We start from the raw sequence: 19,569 nt of genomic DNA, 5'->3' as shown, positions 1-19,569 counted from the left end.
TTACTGTAACTGTATACAGTCAATTCTTCTGTTGTTTTGTATGTAGACCATTGTATGTGCAACTTCGTGTTGGTTGGGATGTACACTGTGTACATTGTTTTTGTGGGAAAAATTAAATATATTTGTTACCGTGATTTGTGTGTTCTGAGTATAAAAACAATATTCTCAAATATTTTACAACACACTTGTGTATGTACTGTCTTTAGTAAGTGTAACACTGAACAAAAAAAAGGCCTAAGTCATTATGATGAATAGAGAAGTGTTTTCCATTCATCATAGTGTTTTACATTGAGCACATCAGTGTTCAACTGGTTCTTACAAATGTCTATTCATATGATGGTTTGTGTGTGTCATTTGAAAACAAAATACCATTTTGAGAAGAAATAACATTGTTTCGAAAAGTTTCAATTTGCTGGAGAATTGAGGTGGTTTTGCCCATTGTGTGTTTTTTGATTTGTGTGTAGAGTTCTGAGAGTGAGGCATGCTTTCAGAAAATGTGTGCAAACAATCGAGAAAAACTGTAAGTTTCTTTTGAGTAAGCAGGAATATAACATTTGACAAATATTTGCTTCGATTGTGGTAAAGATGACAGTGAAAGATGTACAAAATTCATTACTTTTATTTACAAATAATTGCAAGTGCATTTCAAAAAAATTTATTTGGCACAAAAATTTGCCTTGTATGTATAAACAATGGTATTGATGGGGGAGGAGTCAATTAGCCCATGCATTAGCGAATGTGATTATATTAGTTCCTCATCATCAGTGATCATAATGGAGAACTATTACAGTTTTTCTCGATTGTTTACACACATTTTCTGAAAGCATGCCTCATATTCTCAGAACTCTACACACAAATCCAAAAACACACACACAATGGGCAAAACCCCTCAATTCTGCAAAATGAAACTTTACATTCAAAACAATGTTATTTCTTCTCAAAATGGTATTTTGTTTTCAAATGACACACACAAACCATAATATGAATAGACATTTATAAGAACCAGTTGAACACTGATGTGCTCAGTGTAAAACACTATGATGAATGGAAAACACTTCTTCTCCGTTCATCATAATGACTTAGGCCTTTTTTTGTTCAGTGTTACACTTACTACAGACAGTACATACATAAGTGTGTTGTAAAATATTTGAGAATATTGTTTTTATACTCAGAACACACAAATACACGGTAACAAATATATTTTATTTTTCCCACAAAAACAATGTACACAGTGTACTTCCCAACCAACACAAAGTTGTACATATACAGTGGTCTACGTACAAAACAACAGAAGAATTTACTGTATACAGTTACAGTAAAAAAAAAAAAAATTCCAATGTTGGCATCCATTGCTCCATTGAAGAGCTCACCTGTTGCTCTTTTATGCTAAAGCTCTGATTGCTAATTGTAAAACTGTGTGACGGGTGTTTGCCCATGTGATGAGTCAGTGTGCATATCTGAATGGCAGTGTGTTCCTTGTGAAAACAAGAGATTTTCTGCATGAAAATTGTGCCAAAAGCAGAGTTTGTGTAGTGTTTTGAAAAAAGTGTGTTTTAGAACTGCAATTTGAGTGTAAAGCAGGAATTGTGCTTGTAGTTTAGCAGAATTGGTTCAGGGGGTTGGTGAATGAGGTACATGTTGTGGTCATTGTGTCTCAAGTACCAGAAAATGTGTGTAAACAATCGAGAAAAACTGTAAATGTGAAGGGAAAGACAGTGGACTTCAGACACATCTCAGAATTGCTCAGAAGATAATAACAGACGTATTGTCCTCCTGTAATCTGCTATTAGTAAGTAGCTACTTTATATCAATATAAAAACTGCAAAATTCCTCTAAAGAGTATTATTGTCCGTCTCATATATGGTGTGCATAAATTACATCCTGTATTGTATTTATTCACTTTGTTCATCTGTCACACTCTGAATCAACAAAAACTTGTAAAACATTAAAAACACACTTTTTTCATTTAAAGAAGTTTACTTTGTTGAGTAACATGGACAGAAGGCATTCAGTAAAACTAACAAGAGTTAAAGTTCAGTAAGATCAGTATGACCATTCTGAGCATAGTAACATATAATATAATTCTTTGCATTTGTAATGAGGCCATCCTTAAAAATATTTTGGTTTGCAGTAGCCTTTCAGCAAAAAAAAAAAAAAAGGGTCGGTAGGTAGGTCTATATATTTTTTTTAAAGATTCAAAGATTCAAAGTAAAAAAAAAAGTAAAATTTTGGTCATGGGGATTAAGTAGGTATGAATTTAAACAAATTTGCATATTGTGACATCACAGACAGTTTTTCCAGAACTTTGTGCCAAGTTAAAGCAGTGTTGAAAGAAAAAAGTTTTTTTTTTATTATTAAATAACATTTGAAAAACCTGTATAAACTGAACACCAAAGAACATTATTAACTAATTCACAGAATTACTAAAAAATATTTTGCCACCTAAAAGTTTAAGATTGTTTGTGTCACGCCCGTAACGCATGTGTATTTCCCTCATATTAAATATAAAACGCATGTGTAGACTGATATTTTTCTAATGTCTGGACTCTTTTATTAATGGACGGGAGTATGGATATATAAACAGATGTTTCAAAATATTGGTATTACAGTTTTTGCCCGTTGCTTGAACACTATAGACCCATGCTTAGACTAAAGTAACACAACTTGAAGCTTTTGTTACCATACCTCCAACACATGTACCCATACCTTAAACAAAAGCGCTGCTTTGCACTCTAGTTGCAATTCTGCAACACACTTACTCCTTTATGCAACACACTTGGTCCTGCATACTACACTCTATTTCATACATAAGACACTTCGTTCAAAAATGAAATCTCAGGGTGCCATTTGGAAAACACATGTATCCAAAATACAAAACACATCGGGTAATTGCAACCACTCAAATACACACCTGAAGGCACTTACTTGCAAAACTGAACACCAATCAGCCAGCTACAAAAAGGAGGAGGAGGAGGAGGAGGAGGACGAGGACAAGGTCAAGGTCAAGGTCAAGGTCAAGGTCAAGGTCAAGGTCGAAGAGGCCATGCACGGACCCCTATTTCTGATGATATAAGAGCAACTTTGGTGGACCATGTCATCAACCATGGCCTGACTATGAGGGAAGCTGGGCAGAGAGTCCACCCACATCTAAGCCGCTTCACAGTGGCATCTGTAATAAGAACATTCCGACTAGAAAACAGGTATGTCTTCACCTCTCTACCTTCTACTCTACTCAGATGGTATTTACAGGCAGCACTGTACTACAGTATATCACATTACCACATCACGTGTACAGGGTATTGCAGGGTGCTAATGCTCCTTTTGCAGCCAAAGTGGTAGTTTTTGTGAAACATACCATGATTCAGGGGTGTCGGACTGGGGGTAAAACCAGTACTGATTACCAGGGCCCCAAGGGGAGAGAGGGCCCTTGAAAAGGCTGGAATATATTTTATTTGGAACATGGGGGCCCATCAGGACTGCCTATACATAGGGCCTGGGATCTTGTGCTACGCCCCTGCCATGATTACTTACAGTATAACCATTTTTAAACCCTATAGAGGAATTCTTTTCGGCTTGGAGATGGCGTGTATATGACCGCCAACCACATGCCCGCATGCCTCTTCTGCAGGCAATGGAACAGGCCTGCGGCGACATTCAGGTGACAGCAATCCATGGATGGTTTCGACATGCAAGGGGATATTTTCCCCGGTGCCTAGCGGGAGAAGACATTGCTTGCGATGTCGATGAGGTCCTGTGGCCAGACCCCAACAGACGGCGGGATCCATGAGCCCACGTATGCACAATTGCCATGATTTTCTGTGTTTACAGCATAGTGTTTTTTCTATTATTATTATTTATTTATTTTTTGCTTTATCTGAATTCATGTTACTGCAATATACAATATTGAGTAGGCCTATTTGCTTTTTTGGTTGTTTGAAAATGTGCCTCCTGAAAATATGCCTTCTGAATAAACAGTGAAAATCAAAGACTGCAGTGTTTTATATAAAGTAGACTAGTGTGTTCCCCCTGATCTGAAAGTGTATGCATATGATGCAAGCATGTGTCATTTTGTCATCAGAGTTACATTTTGACAAAGGAATGTTAGGTTTTGATAGTAGAATTTCAATTTGACACAGATGTGAATGGTATATTTCCCAGTGTTGTGTCATGTTTACTTGTGTGTAGAGTTTTGGCACAATGAGCGAAGTTTTGCAAAATGTGTTCAAGCAACGGGCAAAAACTGTAAATGCATTTTCTGAGATCTTATTTTTCCAGTTTTGACTGCAAATGTCAATGCTGGAAATGCCCAATAGTAATTTAAAGATGTGGTGGCATTGGATCTGGACGGGAAGGATAACTGGGAATTGGAAGGGGTGTGTTGCGATTCTGCCTTCTCACACCACGACACAGAATTGTGGATCTGAGTGTCGCGATTTAGGTTTCATATCGCAAATCATTACAGCCCTAATAATCATAGATGACGCCACGGGTTTTTATTTAAAAGAAAGAACGTAGCCTACGTTTGTATGTAGGCCTAGGCAATTTATATTCACAATACTTACTAAAATATAATTAATATTATTTTATTGCATTTGTATTAGTTGTTTGAAGAGTAAAAAAAAAATTGGTCGGTCTTAACGCAAGTTTACAACCGGCAAGTCGGTCGGACTACAAGGAAAATAAAATAATAATAATTGGGTCGGTCCTAAATTGACAGGGTCGGTCGGGTTACGGCAAACAAGAAGAATATTTTTAAGGATGGCCTGATGTAGTATCTAAGCTTTTAAAACCCATGCTGATGTTTTTGTAAAATAAATTAAAAAATAAATTAATATAATTCTTAATGTTGTTGTTTTTCTCTGCATTTTTAGTATACCCTTATTTCTACCAGAAAGACTCGGGAGAATTATTTAATAAACCGTACATTTATTGACAGCTCAACAAGCTGATAATATACAAAGTCATTTGGCATAGGCCCCGTCCATAGTGTATAATCCGAGGGTATCGGATCTGCAATTCCTGCCTGAAGACGAAGGCAGGGGAGCAGCCGACCCCCCCGGGAGGTATGGACAGGACCATCCTGGTGGTGGTGGGGAGGATGGGGGTAATCGTCGCTTCAGTATCTGCGAACTCAAACATGTGTAAGTACCGAGGCCGAGCTTTACAGTGAGCATAAAAATATGATTGGATAGAAGTGAAGGCAATAGGTGACGTAGTAATTGAGTCTTCCCGACAGAACTTATGCTAAATCTTTCATTTACGGCCAGCTGGCTTCTTGTCTTTCTTCACTTTAGGCACAGGTGCTTTCTTTATTTTAGATGCAGTGGGCTTCTTATCTTTCTTGGGACCAGGGGGCTTCTTCACTTTGGATGCAGTGGGCTTCTTATCTTTCTTGGGACCAGGGGGTTTCTTCACTTTGGGTGCAGTGGGCTTCTTATCTTTCTTTGGACCAGGGGGCTTCTTCACTTTGGGTGCAGTGGGCTTCTTATCTTTCTTGGGACCAGGGGGTTTCTTCACTTTGGGTGCAGTGGGCTTCTTATCTTTCTTTGGACCAGGGGGCTTCTTCACTTTGGGTGCAGTGGGCTTCTTATCTTTCTTGGGACCAGGGGGCTTCTTCACTTTGGATGCAGTGGGCTTCTTATCTTTCTTGGGACCAGGGGGTTTCTTCACTTTGGGTGCAGTGGGCTTCTTATCTTTCTTTGGACCAGGGGGCTTCTTCACTTTGGGTGCAGTGGGCTTCTTATCTTTCTTGGGACCAGGGGGCTTCTTCACTTTGGATGCAGTGGGCTTCTTATCTTTCTTGGGACCAGGGGGCTTCTTCACTTTGGGTGCAGTGGGCTTCTTATCTTTCTTGGGACCAGGGGGTTTCTTCACTTTGGGTGCAGTGGGCTTCTTATCTTTCTTTGGACCAGGGGGCTTCTTCACTTTGGGTGCAGTGGGCTCTTTATCTTTCTTGGGTCCAGGGGGCTTCTTCACTTTGGGTGCAGTGGGCTTCTTATCTTTCTTTGGACCAGGGGGCTTCTTCACTTTGGGTGCAGTGGGCTTCTTATCTTTCTTTGGACCAGGGGGCTTCTTCACTTTGGATGCAGTGGGCTTCTTATCTTTCTTTGGACCAGGGGGCTTCTTCACTTTGGGTGCAGTGGGCTCTTTATCTTTCTTGGGTCCAGGGGGCTTCTTCTCTCTATTGGGAGCAGGGGGCTTCTTCACTTTGGATGCAGTGGGCTCCTTATCTGTCTTGGGTGCAGGGGGCTTCTTCACTTTGGGTGCAGGGGGCTTCTTATCTGTCTTGGGTGCAGGGGGCTTCTTCCCTTTCTTGGGTGTCGGGGGCTCCTTCACTTTGGGTACAGGGGACTTCTTCTCTTTCTTGGGTGCCAGTGGCATACATTCAACAAATGGGATTTCCATGTTATAAGAAGGTCCTCTTTCTAGCATACGTAAAAAAAAAGCACAAATATGATATTTAAGTGGTGTCCACACATAAATTACATCACAACTGTATGTACACAACCCCATTTCAAGAAAAGTTGGGACATTTTGTAATATATAAAAGTGTATAAAAAGGAGCATCTCAGTCTTTGCAACAAATATTGGCCATCATGCCTTGCCACTTAGTGCCAAATTACCATTTGCAGTTTGGCACATCTTGAATCTCTTACACAAGGAGAAAGCTATATATCTGTTCAATGCAGAGATGCTTCTGAGTTCTCTGTACGCAGGCTCATCTCAGATGGTCCAGAACACAGTGGAAATGTGCTGCGGTCAGATGAGTCCACGTTTCAGCTTGTTTTTTGGGAAAAAGAGTTCTCAGTCTCAATAAGGTGAGATTGGGCAAAAATTCCACATTGAAAAACTGCAATAATTAGTATTCTCAGTTCCCAAATGATTAAAAAGTGTAATTAAAAGGAAAGGCAATGTGATAGTGGTAAACATGCCTCTGTCCAAACTATTTTGGAGTGTGTTGCAGCCATCAAAATCAAAATTTGTTTATATTTACAAAATACATTTAAGTTGGTCAATGAAAACATTGGAAATATTTTCTTTGTACTTTTGTCAGTTAAATAAAAGTTAAATAAAACTAACACATCCCAGATTCTGGATTTTATTGTGTTTTACAAAATGTCTCAACTTTTCTGGAAATGGAGTAGTAACATTAGCCTATATATGAATGACATAATTACTTCATTAATGTTTTTGTCATTCATCAAGATTATAACTACTAAATTAAAGTACTAAACAATATTAGTCTCAGCCTCAGACCCACAGACCGTAAGCTAAACGTGCATATGGCACACAAAATTGGAAACACTTCAGGAGTTTCGAAGTCATCATCTTGAATTCTGCAGGGTTTCCGGGAGATGTGTGTGCGTCGCATTCTTTAACGGCCCGCCTGGAAACAAAGCCGTTGTGATGCTAAACCCCCTCATGGAAGAATTAAGCCCTTGAGCACCTATACGTACCAACTAACCACTGGTCTGTCAACAGTATGTAAAGTTTAAGGTATAGACATTTTAAAGCGGTGGTATAATGCCCTTTTCACAAGATGTAAAATAAGTCTCTGATGTCCCCAGAGCATGTATGTGAAGGTTTAGCTCAAAATACCCCACAGATATTTTTATATAGCATGTTAAAATTGTCACTTTTTGAGGGTGAGCAAAAATGCACAGTTTTTGTGTCTGTCCCTTTAAATGCAAATGAGCTACTGCTCCAAGCACAGGAGCTACAACAGCTTGTGTCAAAAAGCTTAGCCTTTTATGTTCAAACCGGAGTCAAACAAAGATGGAGAGACTCAAGAAGAAGTGACAACATGTAGACAACATTTCTGAATGGTTAGTTGATGAATTTTTGTAGCTTATGTGTAGTTGTCTTCTAGTCATTGATTAGCATATTCTGTCTTAATAATCTATAAATCGTGTTCCGGGGGCGGGGTTTATGTAAATTCTAGGGTTGGTGATGTCACAAACCCGGGAGGAATGTTGTGTAGTCCCTACCAGCCATTTGGTGTAGTCCTTAAAAAGCAATTCCTTTAAAAGAAAATATCTCCCTTTGAGCGTCGTGACTTTGCAGATGTTGTTTATGCTCAAACAGCAACATTACACACTAACTAAAGTTAAAAAAGGGAAATCATAATCAACCACCCCTTTACAATATGTCCAAGAGTTTTACACACCCATCTGTTATTGTGGGGATATTGAATTTACATTTTTATGCCCCTAAACATGACACTGAACAAAACGAACTGTGATTGGTTGCTTTACATGTCAGTCAGATGGCCTCTAGGATGGTCCATGCATGAAAACTACCATGGAATCCAAACCTTTTGCCGTCAGCTACACAAGACTAAAACAAAATAAACTAGCAAACGATGCAAAATCCCAACTTACCATTAAATATGTTGTACACAGTCTGTGTTGGTGCTGGTCTTTGTGCTAAGGTACTGGCATTGTTAAAATTAGGCTTGTCTTGTTCATTACTCTCAATATTAAGTCCTGTGGCAAGAAGACACACAAACAGTTCTTATTGATGGCATCCTTGCACATAGAAAATACTGTTAATACAGTTTATAAGAGTAAGCATTTATGTTACACATATTAATGTATTGTGAACCTAATTATGAATACTGTTGGACAAGTATAAAAAACTGTCAAGTACGAAACACAAAATGTTCATAAATAATATCATAAATCATAAATGGAGTCTAAAAATGTTTGCCTTTCTTTCTAGCCTAATAAAAAAAAAAAAAAAAGATGTTTACATGGAATATTATGTAACATTATGTATCATGTTCATCGCTTTTTGCCTGTCATCTGTCAGCCCATCACGGTTGTAACACTCATTTTTAATGTGCTAAATAAGATATTAGGCCTATAGACACATGTTATACTCTGATTGCTTTCAAATATTTTTAATGTATGCATATGTATCAGCTTAGATTTTTTTTATAATTTTTTTTTTACAGTTGTGGCAGATATACATTGTCCCACTATCAGTACAGCATGGGATCACAAATTATCACAAAATTATGTTACCATGTTTGCCTGACTTGCTAGCAAAATAAATGTTTTTAAATGACAAATCAATAATTACAACTGGCACAGTTTTATTAGATATTTACAAATTAAAATTGAGGATGAAATTTTCTATACTACCAATAACACCAAGGTAAACTCACTTTTACATGGTACTGGTGATTCAGGATCAGAAAGCTTGCGTTTCCTTCTGACACCACCTGTTAAAATCAACCACAACAGGTCATAGATTACACCTGTAGCTGAATGTTGAGCTCATAAATCTCTTTCATAAATGACAATTGTTCTCTTACCCAGGTCTTCGAAAAGGTGTGGTTCATGCTTTTCCAGCAAATTATAAAAGGCAATTTTGACTTTGTCGCCTCCAGATTTTAATGATTCAAACAGCTTTCTCATTTTATCCTGGCTGGTTTTTTCAGCTTTGATCTCATCATATTTTTCTCCATGTAACATACCCTTCTTTATTAACTCATCTGCTATTGGCATCACTGAAGTAACCCGTTGAATAAGCGCTGCAGAGTTTTCATCCACAAACTTGGCCTCTGGGGACAAATGAATAAAATGTAGGCTATTACACTGCAACCTTTGCTGACATTGTTTTTATTTGTTTAATGAAAATTACAGTAAAGGTTAATGTTAATATTAATAATAAAATGTAAAACACTGTGTTACTGTATACATATAGAATTCTAAACATACAGTGGATAATCTATAAAATATGACAGATCACAAAAATACCCAGGACATGTACAGGACAGCTGCCCTCTCCCACACTGGCTCTTCTATTTAAATCTCTTTTATGCAAATACTCTTTTGTTCAGATCAGCCACCTCAGGACTAATAGAACTAAGCATTAGAGGGAAGTATCTATGTTTAGTGACACATAATTATTTTAGTAAATTGGAGGAACGTCCAGCATCTGAGACTGGTGTCTACATCAGCCATGTTGATGTCTCCAAATATTCTTCCCCATAAAAAATAAAAATACCTTGTTTTCTTCAGCAATCCTATATTGATAAGCACTTCCATTAGCCAATAGTTTTTGTTTGTTTGTTGTCAAATTTCTTTAAAAAACACAAACAAACCATTTGTTAATTTACATACAAATTTAGTTTCTCTAAATAGATAGAGCTACCTTTGCATCTCTCCCGCTGCTCTCCTTCAAGGTTGCTCTCGCTCATTTTTGTGGATGACCCAAAAACACGAATTCAGATGATAATCTAATGCTAGGCTATTGAAATATTTCAATTTGTAAACCTGTCGAGACCGTTTCAAAGTTTCGTTGTTCAACGGCAGGGAAATGAAGTGTGGTTTAGTCGAATAAAACGAAAGTAATGTGCTCAAGGTAAAAGACAATATGATTGGTCCACGTAACTGAACCGCGGGAGTATGATGAGGTCTCTGCGGAACAAAAAAGGGGGCGTTTTCAAACGGGGATAGGGAGAGGGAGATTCCCGGAAAAATATTTATGTGAATTTGCTAGCAACCAAGCAATCTAACTTACTTCCACTCACAATCTAGCATTAACTATTAGGTAATTAGCGACTTACAATAATAAAGAATAGCAACAGTGAGAGTAGTAGCCTACAAAAATACAAGATTTATCATTATAATCTAAATATAATTTAAAATTACGCCACATGTAAAGCGCACTCCGCTCGTCTGTTTACTAGTGCAGTTGTCTTTTTAAAGGGGTCCTATAATGCCCTTTTATGAAGTCATGATTTTGTTTTTGGAGTGCATTAGAATAGCATTTCATTCTTGATTGTTTAAAAAAAAAAAACTATTTTCACATATTTTACATTATTATTATTATTATTATTATTTAAAAAAGAATCACAGACAAGTAGGCTACAATGCAAAAAGTACAGTTCTGTACTATGTGATACAGAGAATAACAGCAACTAAAAGAAAAAAATAACATAGGGTAAATAAGTGCTATATAATATTAGTGCAGTTACATAATTTTGAAAAGCTTAACATTTTTTATTGTTTTAATAAGCTTTTTGTTTTGTGATCTCATGTTTGAAAGGGTTTCAAAGGCTCGATGGTGTTTTAAGCCCCCAATGGCTTCTTAGAGGCAGCTAACCCTACCCTCAACCTTAAACCTACCCATCCCCTCGCTGCCTGGAAGGCGCCGTTGGGGGCTTAAAACACCAAACACCGTTTCAAAGTATAGGCTATGTGGGATTACAAAATTAATTTATGAGGGTTTCTTTTTTCTTATGAATATACAACTTAACAAAATAATTAGAATAACCAACTGCGGGGGGAGGGAGGGGGTTCAGGAGGAGGATGAAGAGCAGGTGAAGGGGAGACAGAAAGCATGAGGGACCAGGGTGGAGCAGGTTGTGCAGGCGGCCGGGGCGGATACGACGGAGGGAGGAGCCATGGTGGAGGCAGGGCTGACAACTCCAGGGGGCCGACTGACGGGGGCGAAGCAGGTGGGAGAGGACACCAGAATGGAGCCGGAGAGCCAACGAGCCCAGGCGACGCAGAGGATCCGGCGGGACATAGCGAAGCCGCTGGCAACTGAGGTGCAGGCGAGGATACAGAAGGGCGCGGTGGAGACAGAGGGAGTGAGGACAACGAAGGCCGAGGAATTTTATTGCTTTATTGCAGGATGAGTTTTATTTCAGCTTTTGTCTTACCAGGAAAATCAGTACATTTGTGATGTAAGAAACGCTGGCAATTTCAAACGGAGAAAATACTCAGCAATGGTGTTAACTTTTTTGTGGAAAGCATTTGCATTTGCTTAATGGTGTAAAGCATATTAAAAACACCACATAGACATATAACAACATTAAAAATTAGATTTTCACCACAGGGGATCTTTAATATTTATTTTCAGTTTACAAATCAGTTTATCTTGCATTCTAGTATTAAACAGTTAAATGATTTTATAATTTAGTTAGTTAATTTGTTGTCCATATGCAGGTGTTGTTCTAAAGCAATATATTCTCTAAGAGAATCATTAAGAATCAGAACGCAGCAGTTCTTCAAAGAGGTAAGGCTCCTGTTTCTGAAGAATCACAACGAATTTAACTTTTGCAATCTCACCACTTGAATGCACTTTGTCACAGATCTTTCTCACACTATCCTGACTGGTTAAATTAGTATGTGTGATTTCAGAATATAGTTCCTCATGAATTATTCTCTGCTCACGCAGTTTATCTGCAATGCTCTTCACATTTTTAACCCTTTGAATGAGAGCCGATCTGTGTTTATCAAAAAACTGAGCTTTCTCAATCTCAGAATTCAGTTGCGGCTCATCTTGGACTTGCCTTTGATTTAACTGGACAAGTTTGGCTTTCCATATTGTGGCAGTCCACACAGATTTCTTGTCCTTTTCTCTGACAAGATTCATCTGTACGTCACCATCCTGATGTTGCATGATCTCAAAGAAGTTTGGGTCGATATCTGTTCTAAATGAAATCCCCTCTACAGGATGAACAGAAGCACCAGGAACCTCAAGAAGGTGCGGCGTTTTCATCTGAAATGGTCTGTCAGGTCTGGGATGGCTGATCGGATGACTTGATTTTTCATTCTGCTCAACTTTCTCTTTTGAACAAGTGTCATTCACTGGAAAAAAGTAGATGTGAAGAATGAGAGGATCTTTACAGTGCATGTAAAGAAGAAGGTTACAGTGTTCTTCCCACTGTGTGAACCAGCTTATAATTAGAGTTGTAAGAGAGAAGGATGGTTGGAGTATTTTGGCATGATAACGGGTCAGCTCTACAGATTGTAAAGATTTTCCTTCATCTCTTTTGCTGAGCAGCTTCACAGCATCTTTGAGAGAGGGGTCAGACTCTGCTAAACAGGCGTAATGAGGCAGATGGGCCTCCTCCAGTTTCCCTGAGATCACAGTCACATCGATCACTGGACCAATTCGCTCACACTGAAGCCTCTCCAGCTCTTCACTGAGGAAACGTCCATCCACTGCACGATACTGGAGAGTGACGTCACCAGCACAGACCCATCGCATTCTGGTCCTGCTGCACTCGAATCGACCCGCCTGAGTGCTGATCCTGAACTTTGACCCTCCTTCATCTGTACAGACTGACGGCTCCACCGGTGATCACAGTCGACAATGTCAATGTGAACACAAGACTGACACACTGGGAGTGGGTGAAGATCCAGTGCAGGCGGTTCAGAGACGTTCAGCCTAGAGAACAGAGATCTTATGATAAAATGAGATAGAATGTCACATTTATTTTATAAACTAAATTAAAAAAAGACTTAATTAGCTCAGTACCCACTTAATGAAATAACAGATCAGAATTTTTTCAGATATTTTCAGCAATAAAAGTTCTGTATATTTTTATTCATATCCTCATTCCTCATTAAGTAATTTATTATTTGTTTTGTGGTTTAAATCTGCTTTACAAAATGAGGCATTAGACTAAAAAAAAAGATTTCTCCAGGATTGTCTGACAGATCAAGCGTCCATCTTGGACTCTCAGCGCTGTATTCATCCTCTTGAACTCTAGTCACAGGAGAAGATAACTTTTCAAACTATTTATTTAAATTCAATAATATATTAGTTGTTTAACATTTCATATGGCTGTATTGGAAGTTGGTGTTTTTGTTAAAATTACTTCAGCTCTTTCAAGATTTTTGATCCACCAAGAATCTGGATCAAATCTTCAGCTTCTGGAAGGGTTTTCACTGACAAACTTGAGTCAAAAACAAAAGTCATTTAGAAATTAAATGTTTTGCTGAATAAAATATTTAATCCATGACATAAATATGATATTTGGGTCAATGTCAAATAAGCATGTCCAAGATAAAGGAGAAATCTCTTAAAAATCTATTTTAAAATACCTCTATTTAGAGATCTCATTATTTGTTTATTTCAAATGAGTTAGAAAATTTCAGCAAATTTTCTGATTTAATGTATAAAAAAAGTAAATGATATTTCCTGTTTTATTATTGTTGTTGTTCTGTCACTGACCCATATACCACAGACACACTTGCAAGTACAAGTTATTTAGGTAAAAAATATTAATTATTTGTATTTTTAGAAGAGTTTCAATCAATCATGAATTACGTTTCAAGCCTTTCTCCATGCATCACACTGACCTCAGAGTCTCACACATACACAGTGCTGGCTGAAGAATCTTGAGTTTATCAGCTGTTAAATCACAGTACATGAGGTTCAGTTCTCTGATGTGTGGACAGAACTGAAGACAGTACAGCAGCGCCCAACAGTCTGTGCTCCTCAGGGAAATGTTAGACAGATCCATGAAGCTGTGAGTTTCCAGAGCTTTCCTGACAAACTCCTCATCCTGGAGCTCATACAGACAGTGGAAAACATATAGCTCACATCCATGCCATGTTGCCATTGTAAGAATTCGTTGCTTCAGTGTTTTCTTCAGTTTTCTTTTCCTCAGTTTTATGATGTGAGAAACAGTTAATTTGATTTTTTTAAAGAGTAAGCTGATCACCTCCTCATTTAAGAGACCATAGAAGAACAGCAGAACTGATATGATGGGATTTGATCTTCTTTCTAGAGATAGCCATTCAACTATAGCTGAGCCCATCAAGTTCAACAGATCACGGACTTTCAACCAAGACTCTTCTTCACCAAGCAAGATGCAATAAAGAGCAGCAAAGAACCATTGAAGGCTGAAGTGCATGAACTTGAACACTGGTTCCCGTTTCTGTTTTCCATTAATATCATCTTGATACAAGAACAGACACGTGGCGGCATCTAAGCCAGTCTCGGCCACACTCTTTTCATCAAAGAAGACTTGCTGATTTTGTATTCCTCTCTCTGCCAGCTGACCCAGACTCCTCAGCATAGTGAGGACAGAATGACTCTGGCCATGATGCTTAAATAGAGTGGACACAAAGTGAACATATATGGAGGTGGTTGTCTTTAGTTTTTTCAACATAACCTCACCATCAGTTGTGTGTTTCTTTAGACAAAAACAGATCATCCAACACAGCATGTCTGTTAAGTCCTTTATAGGAAACAAAACTTGCAAATTACTTCTATTGGCCTAGCTATAGGCTATGTCAGCCATGAAGTAGCGAATAGAAGCCTATTTTATTCTAGTTTAACTAAGGGAGATTTTTTAGGAAGATGAAATGAAACAAAAAAGGTCTGTTGTCAGTGCCACGAGACAAAGTGCCCTAATATTCATTACAGTTGCACCATTAGCCTAATCCTTAAATTAATTCAGACACCCATGCGATTTTATTACTGCTGTGACCAGTAGGGGGCGTGCTGGGTTCACTTATTAGATTTGTCTTGGGGACGTGATAAAATGTAGTGGCCACAAAATAATTTTGTCCAGGTAAAGTAAGCAAGATGAACTTTCACCATAGAATCCTGAAAAGTAGCGTAAGATGTATTGCAATTTTCCCAAAAATGTGAAGCAGCATAACTATTTTCCACGCTGATAATAATCAATAATAATACGAAACATCTTCCTTAATTTTCGTTTTTCTGTTACTCAAACAAAACGAAATATATAATAAGCTATTATTATTAGGCATATTATTTTTATATAATATTTATTTATTTATTTCTGCTCATATTTCGTATTTGCAGTTACATCAAATTTAAGTCATCCAAATAATTATTCCAAAGGCGATTGTTAGTATGATTAGCCTATTATTATGATTATTATTATTATTATTATTATTATTTGTTTCTACAGTCAAAGCGATTTGTAACGTTTTGTTGTTATTGTGGAAGTGCATAAAATAAGGAAGACATTTATATTTATTTCCTCTGTTATCACAATGTAAGCTGATCGCGCCGGCGACCCGAAAAGTGCAGTGTTGCGCTTTATATGAGATGTATATTTGCAAGTAATATAGCCTATGCAGAATGCATCAGACAAACATTTATTCTGATGGGAGAGAGACAGGTTGAGCTGAAATTGAAAAGTGGCTTTTCAGGGCCGCCCAAGCACAAATATTGAAAGCTCTCTTTTTTACCCATGAACAAAAATAGAAAAATCTGGCTTAGCCTAATTTCTTTTTCCATTTTTAAAACAGAACGAAATTATTATCTTCACAATACAATCAAACCGTTTGTCATTTATATTCTTTTTCTTTCGGTTAGTATTTGGATTTTGCAGTTAGACAGATTAATCCTAATAAACATGCTGCTACAATTGAAACCATTACATTAAAATAATGTAAACTGTATTTCTATAACTTAAGCAGCGCACATCCTGCTTTATGTCAGGACTGTGGCGAAGGCAACGCTGACAAGCGCTTAGCTCGCTGAGCCTCGCTCACATATTATAACCATGTAGGCTACCTTATAGCTATGAGAAAATCATATCGTTTTTATGACATAGGCCTATGTCGTTTGAACAAGAAAATATCTCGTTTCCTATTGTGCTCTGCCACAAAGTGTAGCAAAGAGAAACAAAAGTCAGAATTGCTATAGATAAAAAATCGCAATTGTGAGAAAAAAGTCAGGATTCTGACTTTATAACTCGCAATTGAGACTATATATCTCGCAATTAAGTCGCAATTGCGAGTTTATATAAAAGAGGGACTTTGGTTTATATCTCAGAATTCTGAGAAAAAAAGTCAGCATTGCGAGTTTATATCACAATTCTGGGAAAAAAAATCGCAATAAATGGGCTTCCATAGTTAATTGAATTATCCACAGCTGTTTTTTGTTTGTTTGTTTGTTTAGTGGTGGTTGTTCATGAGTCTCTTGTTTGTCCTGAGCAGTTAAATTGCCCACTGCTTATCTGAAAAAAAAATATTTAAAAATCCATCTTTTCGCACTGAGGACAACCGAGGGACTCATGTAAACTATTACAAAAGGTTCAAACACTCACTGATGCACCAGAAGGAAATATAATGCATTAAGAGCCGATGGATTTAAATGTTTGAACATGTTTGAAGATGTGTACATTTTTCTTATTTTGCCTAAATATATATATATATAGATATATATTTTTTTCATTCAGTACTGCCCATCAGAAGCTACAGAAGATACAAGTTCCCCAGGAGACAAAATAAGTTCAATTTACCCTGATCGTCAAATTCACAAAGTTTTCACCACCGGCTCTTAATGCATCGTGTTTCCTTATGGAGCATCAGTGAACATAAATAAGAATTCAGTTTGCTTGTTCTTAATAGGAGTTCTGTTTATAGTTGTTGCTAGTGATTTTTGCTCAACAGTGCTTGAATCATGGTTCTGTGTATTAAAAGGTCAGCGAGGGAGACCCAAAATCACAGTGATGAGACAGCAGCTGGAATTCTTGATGACACAGGGCTACACCATCAAGCGCATGGCTCGACTTTTGGGATGCTCTGCATCATTTTTATATAAGAGAACAAAAGCAATGGGGATGTCAATTAGGAGGTCAACAACTTCGTTGACTGACGTCGAGTTGGAAAGGCACGTTAGACGACTTCATACACTCTATCCCAGTTCTGGAAATGAGGTAGGCCTACCTTTTTTATCTTTTCTTTTTTAAATAATTGTATTTTTTTAACATTAACATAATTAACATTTAACATCAACATAATTTAATTTTAAATGTAAATTTATTTTAATTTAATTATCATTGTACTTAATTTATGAATTTCACACTGTGTTCTACATTAATTACTGTAAATATGAACTTTGTAGACGCTTTTTTTATCTTAATTTATATTTTATTTATTTAATGCCATTTTGTTAAAAAAACAACTGTAAATTATGAACATGCAAATACAAACATTTAAGTAAATCTAATTCTTACTGGTTTGCAGAGTAAATTATGAAAATGCTTTTTTTGGGAGAAGTTCTTCAAGTATAATACTTTTAATCAAAGCCTTTGTGTCATTGTTTGCATACCACATCACAGATGATGAGAGCATTCCTGAGAGCAGAGGGCTTGCTGGTAACAAGACACAGAGTGAGAGTGATGTTGAGTAACATTGACCCAGCTGCTGCTGCACGTAGATGGAGTGCTGCTGTGGCCAGAAGAACATATTCTGTGCCATATCCAAACAGTCTGTGGCATATGGATGGGAATATGCGCCTTATCAGGTAATTAGAATTTTGTTAAACCTCATGTTCTGGTTTGATTGATTTTTTTTTGTTAATCAGTTAAAACAAATAAAGAAGCTAATAAATTTGAAAAATGGAAATTCTAGGTCTAATTCTAATTTGGATGTGACCATTTTGCCTTGCAAAAACTCATTTAAAATATTCACAAGTGCCATGTATGCCAGATATGTTGAAAATGCAAAGAAGTTTATTGTCTTGTCACGTTCAGTTGTACATGAATTGTGTAATGATTCCATAATTCTCAATTCAGAACTGCAATACTGGAGGAAATAGGTTAAATAAAGCAAATATGTCGAAGTTGTATCCCTTCTAGCAACAACCCTCCTACAAGGCTTCTGTCCTGCATGTATTGGCTCCTATCCTAATTAAACTTACCTGAACCAGTTAATCTTAGTAGGCATGCTTAAAACTTCCTAGAGATGTGTTGAGGCAAGCTGGAGCTAAACTAAACATTTTAAAAAGCATTTACATTTATTATGTGATTTTCAGTGAGCTGCAAAATAACTTTCTGGTGCATGGTTCTTTTTAGATGGGGATTGGTTGTTCATGGAGCAATAGATGGATATTCTCGCCTTATAACGTACTTGAACTGTAATACAGACAACAGATCTGCCACAGTGCTTACACAGTTCTTAAAAGCCACGTGTGTGTATGGACTTCCATCTAGAGTGCGGTCAGATCATGGTGGAGAAAACACCCAAGTGGCATTGTTCATGAATCTTGTTCATGGAGTGGAGCACAGAAGCCACATCACAGGGGAATCAGTGCACAATCAGAGGATTGAGCGTCTTTGGAGGGACGTTTTCCTGCATGTTTTGCAGAGTTTCTACAAGGAATTCTACAGCCTTGAGGACAGTGGTACCCTAGATCCTGAAAATGACATTCACAGGCTTTCTCTTCAGCTTGTGTACTTACCGGAAATACAAAGCAGACTGAGCAGGTTTCATGAAGCGTGGAATCATCACCGTCTAAGAACAGAAAACAACCGAACACCCTCTCAGATCTGGACAGATGGCATGCTGACAAACATGGGAGTCGATAGCACCTCTATCAACCATGTGTTTGGTGATGATCCATTCAGAGAGCAAAATATAGAAGCACTTCTGGCACAACATGGTATTCACAGTTTCCCAGTTGAATTGGATGACCAGTTCCCTGCTGTTAATGTCCAGCAACCCAGTGTTGACCTTAGCCAGGAGCAACAGGAAGAGGTTTTGAGAGCGATAGAAGGCATTGCAGACTTAAAACTAAAATATCAAAGGTGCTGCAATGGAATTTCTCAACGACTGTCACTGACCGAGTGAAAAAATATTTGGAAAACTAGCTTGCTCATTTGTTTCTGTAGTGTGTTTGATTTATTTTTTTATTGTAGAACCAAAGCTTTAGAATATCTGCTAATTGTCTGCTGAGGCATTATCTTTTGTCAGGTTTTTAAACTTCCATTCAGCTAAACAAACAGTCATTAAAAACATTAACAAAAAGTCATTCTATTAAAAAAAATTTCAA

General features: G+C 37.6%; 4 protein-coding genes across 4 annotated transcripts in view; 1 reads left to right on the top strand and 3 right to left on the bottom strand.

Moving 5' to 3' along the window:
* The window catches only part of LOC311291646 (G-protein-signaling modulator 2-like), a 352,673-nt gene that overhangs the window by 158,170 nt on the left and 174,934 nt on the right, over positions 1–19,569 (bottom strand). The window lies entirely within an intron of this gene.
* LOC311291647 (uncharacterized protein) lies at positions 4,913–10,394 on the bottom strand. Its single transcript, XM_084410812.1, has 5 exons — positions 10,162–10,394; positions 9,320–9,568; positions 9,170–9,226; positions 8,382–8,486; positions 4,913–6,425 (listed from the first exon to the last, which is right to left on the bottom strand). Exons 1-5 carry the CDS (start codon positions 10,205–10,207, stop codon positions 5,254–5,256), a joined length of 1,629 nt encoding a protein of 542 aa, XP_084266938.1. The 5' UTR covers positions 10,208–10,394; the 3' UTR covers positions 4,913–5,253.
* Positions 11,902–14,830, bottom strand: LOC311291469 (NACHT, LRR and PYD domains-containing protein 1 homolog; the record flags this gene model as incomplete). The annotated part of the gene is made up of 3 exons (XM_084410503.1): positions 11,902–13,092; positions 13,146–13,191; positions 14,109–14,830. The coding sequence occupies 3 exons, from the start codon at positions 14,828–14,830 to the stop codon at positions 12,001–12,003; spliced, it is 1,860 nt and encodes a 619-aa protein (XP_084266629.1). The 3' UTR covers positions 11,902–12,000.
* On the top strand, positions 16,994–19,550 carry LOC311291651 (uncharacterized protein). The gene is made up of 3 exons (XM_084410817.1): positions 16,994–17,452; positions 17,858–18,042; positions 18,593–19,550. Exons 1-3 carry the CDS (start codon positions 17,246–17,248, stop codon positions 19,365–19,367), a joined length of 1,167 nt encoding a protein of 388 aa, XP_084266943.1. The 5' UTR covers positions 16,994–17,245; the 3' UTR covers positions 19,368–19,550.

This window comes from Rutilus rutilus, assembly GCF_951802725.1.
Source record: "Rutilus rutilus genome assembly, chromosome: 6".
Classification (NCBI taxonomy): domain Eukaryota; kingdom Metazoa; phylum Chordata; class Actinopteri; order Cypriniformes; family Leuciscidae; genus Rutilus; species Rutilus rutilus.
The sequence above is the reverse complement of the archived record's forward strand: the minus strand, read 5'-3'. Positions and strand labels throughout refer to the sequence as shown.

Excerpts from the sequence above, each read along its gene's own strand:
- LOC311291647 (XM_084410812.1), bottom strand. The coding sequence starts at position 10,207 with ATGAGCGAGAGCAACCTTGAAGGAGAGCAGCGGGAGAGATGCAAAG. Across the intron at positions 8,487-9,169 it reads ATCACCAGTACCATGTAAAA|GACTTAATATTGAGAGTAAT; the intron begins GTGAGTTTACCT and ends TTCTTGCCACAG. Across the intron at positions 6,426-8,381 it reads TGTGTACAACATATTTAATG|AAAGAGGACCTTCTTATAAC; the intron begins GTAAGTTGGGAT and ends TACGTATGCTAG.
- LOC311291651 (XM_084410817.1), top strand. The coding sequence starts at position 17,246 with ATGAGACAGCAGCTGGAATTCTTGATGACACAGGGCTACACCATCAAG. Across the intron at positions 17,453-17,857 it reads ATCCCAGTTCTGGAAATGAG|ATGATGAGAGCATTCCTGAG; the intron begins GTAGGCCTACCT and ends ACCACATCACAG. Across the intron at positions 18,043-18,592 it reads GGGAATATGCGCCTTATCAG|ATGGGGATTGGTTGTTCATG; the intron begins GTAATTAGAATT and ends GGTTCTTTTTAG.